Source organism: Ruditapes philippinarum, unplaced genomic scaffold, assembly GCF_026571515.1.
Source record: "Ruditapes philippinarum isolate M1 unplaced genomic scaffold, ASM2657151v2 ctg13580_1_1_1_1, whole genome shotgun sequence".
Taxonomy (NCBI): domain Eukaryota; kingdom Metazoa; phylum Mollusca; class Bivalvia; order Venerida; family Veneridae; genus Ruditapes; species Ruditapes philippinarum.
The window spans coordinates 23,126-26,014 of NW_026855175.1; the positions used below are offsets into that span (position 1 = coordinate 23,126).

Genomic DNA, 2,889 nt, shown 5'->3' on the forward strand with positions numbered 1-2,889 from the left:
AAGGTTCATCAAAAATATTTGCTAATCTAACAGGGATAATTTCATCAAAAGGGTCAACAAGTACTTTTCCTACTAGTATTCCACTGCGGTCAATAAAATCTAACTTTCCTTCAATTATAGAGGTTTGATATCTATCAAATGGATCAATAGGTTTAACGTTGGCTATGATTTCTGTTTGTGGAGGAATTTCTATAAATTCAGTGGTAGCTATTCTGGCACACATTGGTTTAATGGAACTTTCATGTAAGAAACAATCTATTTTCTGACCATTTATTATCAGTTTCATTTGGCTTAGTAAAATATCACATCCATTGCTAAATAGAAAGTCTCTGCCTAAAATAACATCAGTTTTTATGTCTGCTATCAGTACTTCATGTTGAAAGACATTACCACCTATATCTATAGTCAATTTTGTCTTCCCATGAAAGTGTGATGTTTCACCTGTGTCTGTAACAAACTGTATATTTACAGGTTCAACTTAAATTTTAAAGTCGGATGATAGCTGTTCAAATTCGGAAGTCTTCAATATTGTAACATTCGAGCCTGTGTCAATGAGTGCTGTAAGTTTTCTAGTTCGAATGCGACAATTTATAAAAAACCATGGTCAATTTCGGTCTCACTTAATGATTGGATTGTCGGCCCTTATGATTGTATCGACTTGTGTGCCACCAGGTCGATTGGTTGGCGTTTCCCGACTGATTATAATTTTGTCTTCTTGTGGAGTTTTCATTTCTATTATTTCTGTTACTGTGGGCATTGTATGTCTGATTGTTATTACTATATCTGGGCAAGTTTTGTCTAGATCTCTGGAAATGATTGTTTGGAACATGTTGTCTATTTGTCATGGATCTGTTAGATTGATCTCTTTTAAGGTCATTTAAGTCTCTATTAATTGACTCTAATGATTTGCAAATGGTATCAAGTTTTAGGTATTTTCTTTCCTGTTCTGGGTCAGTGACTGATGCTACTAATTTATTTCTTTGTTTGTCTGCTGTACGGAAAGCCTCTAATCTAATAGCTGCTTGTTCAGCTTCTAATAGGGTTTTTGGTGATATTTCCTTTAGTCTTAATCTAATCTCTGAGTCTGTAATAGCATCAATAAAATGATCTAAGGCTATGGCCTCAATTACTTCTTTAGAAGCACTGGCATAAGTGTTTCTGGTCAGTCTGTATATATCTTGTGACAATTGAGAAATTGTCTCCCCTTTTTGTTTTACTCTGGTTTTAAGTTTGGCTTTAAAAATGTCTGTTCTATTGGCTGGACCATAACGTTGGTTAAGTAGGTCAACTAGCAGTTTATAGTCACAATGGTCTCTTGTATCAATCTCAGTCAACATTGATCGGGCATCACCTTTTAAACAGCTAGCTAGGCATAATCCTTTGGATCTAATGTTCCAATTATTTAAATCACTACAAATTTGGAATGATATTAAAAATTCATTCAAGTCTTCAGTACCATCAAAAGTTGGAGGTTTCACTTTGATAGTGTTTGTATTTGACATTCTATATGAAGAGGTCTGGTCATCATAAGATAAATTACTACTAGGTATGTCAGTAGAATTTGAATTTCTATTTTCAAATATATCTTGTCTTCTTTCTATGTTTTTAAGTCTCTGGTCTACAGCTTCTCCCATTGAAGTGAGAGCATTTTTCATTTGTGTAGCAATCTCAAGCATTTTAGCTTCAGATTGGCTAATATTGTCTTGTGCCAAAGAGGCTGGTCTTGAATAGTCTGAGTCTTGAGATAAAGAATCATCTCTATCTGTATTTGTATGGTCTACATGGACATCAATGTCCATATCAATTTGATTTTGTGCCATCTGGTAACGAATAGCAATATCAAGGTTGGTAATAATTATTCTATGTGCTATTTATAATAAAAATAATAAAACTAGGTGTAATGTATAATGTCTATTCCTTTCTGCTTTCAGGTTGGCCAGACAAGAATGCAGTCAGCAATGGGCATTCAAATAAGGCTATAATCATGCATCCAACCAACAAGTAAACTTGTTTGATTGAATGGTCAGCACCTTGGAAGATCAAAAATCTGGATCAGCAAATGAAATGAACTATGATACATAAATAATAAAATGTTCTGTCTCTTGGTCTCCTGGTTATTTCCCTGTAATGGTAAAGCAGACAACTGTTAATGGTTGATGATGGATCAATCTGGAAAATTATATAAATCTCATAAAATCATTGGAATCCCACTTCTGACACCAGTTGAAACGTACCCGGGGTCTGCTAGCCCGGACACACTTCAATATCGACACGTGGGTTCTTCTCAAACACACGTAAATGGATAAGGGAAAATAGGGACACAAGGACTAAAAGATACGGACACCTGAAATAAGATTAACACAACTATTTATTAAATATACATTTCACAAACAATAAAATTGGTATATAGTATCTTCTATGGATGGCTCTGGCTTGGGCTCCTCGTCTTAGGTCAGGAATATTCTTCTGTTACGTCTAGAATAATGTATAATATTGTTACGAGCCAGGCGTAACGAGAAAGAAAAGCCAGCAACAAACTTGTAACAATAACAAATTTATTACAGAAAAATTATTAAAGAAAAATAAAATAACAAATAACTTTACAAATACCTGAAGTCCAAATAAAAATTACAAATGTCTAGTCTGATCCTGGAATGATCCTTTTATAAGTTCCCACAATAAAATCCACAAGAATAATTAATAATCCAAGCTCCAATAAATCACTTAATTTATAAGTTGAATAATACTCCAAATATATTGATGACTTAAAGATCACTGATGACTAAAAAGGTAACTGATGACTTAAAATCACTGATACTTAAAAGGTAATGATGACTTAAAGATCATGAGACTTAAAAGGTTAAGAGTAAATTGAAAAATATCTCCTTA

The 2,889-nt window shown here is 33.5% G+C and overlaps 1 protein-coding gene across 1 annotated transcript; it reads right to left on the bottom strand.

Annotated features, from left to right (window-relative positions):
- Positions 1-620: 620 nt before the first annotated feature.
- Positions 621-1,820, bottom strand: LOC132742310 (myb-like protein Z). Its single transcript, XM_060730676.1, has one exon. The coding sequence runs from the start codon at positions 1,818-1,820 to the stop codon at positions 621-623; it is 1,200 nt and encodes a 399-aa protein (XP_060586659.1).
- Positions 1,821-2,889: the final 1,069 nt, after the last annotated feature.

Bases quoted from the DNA above. Each gene is read 5' to 3' on its own strand.
- LOC132742310 (XM_060730676.1), bottom strand. From the start codon at position 1,820: ATGGCACAAAATCAAATTGATATGGACATTGATGTCCATGTAGACCAT.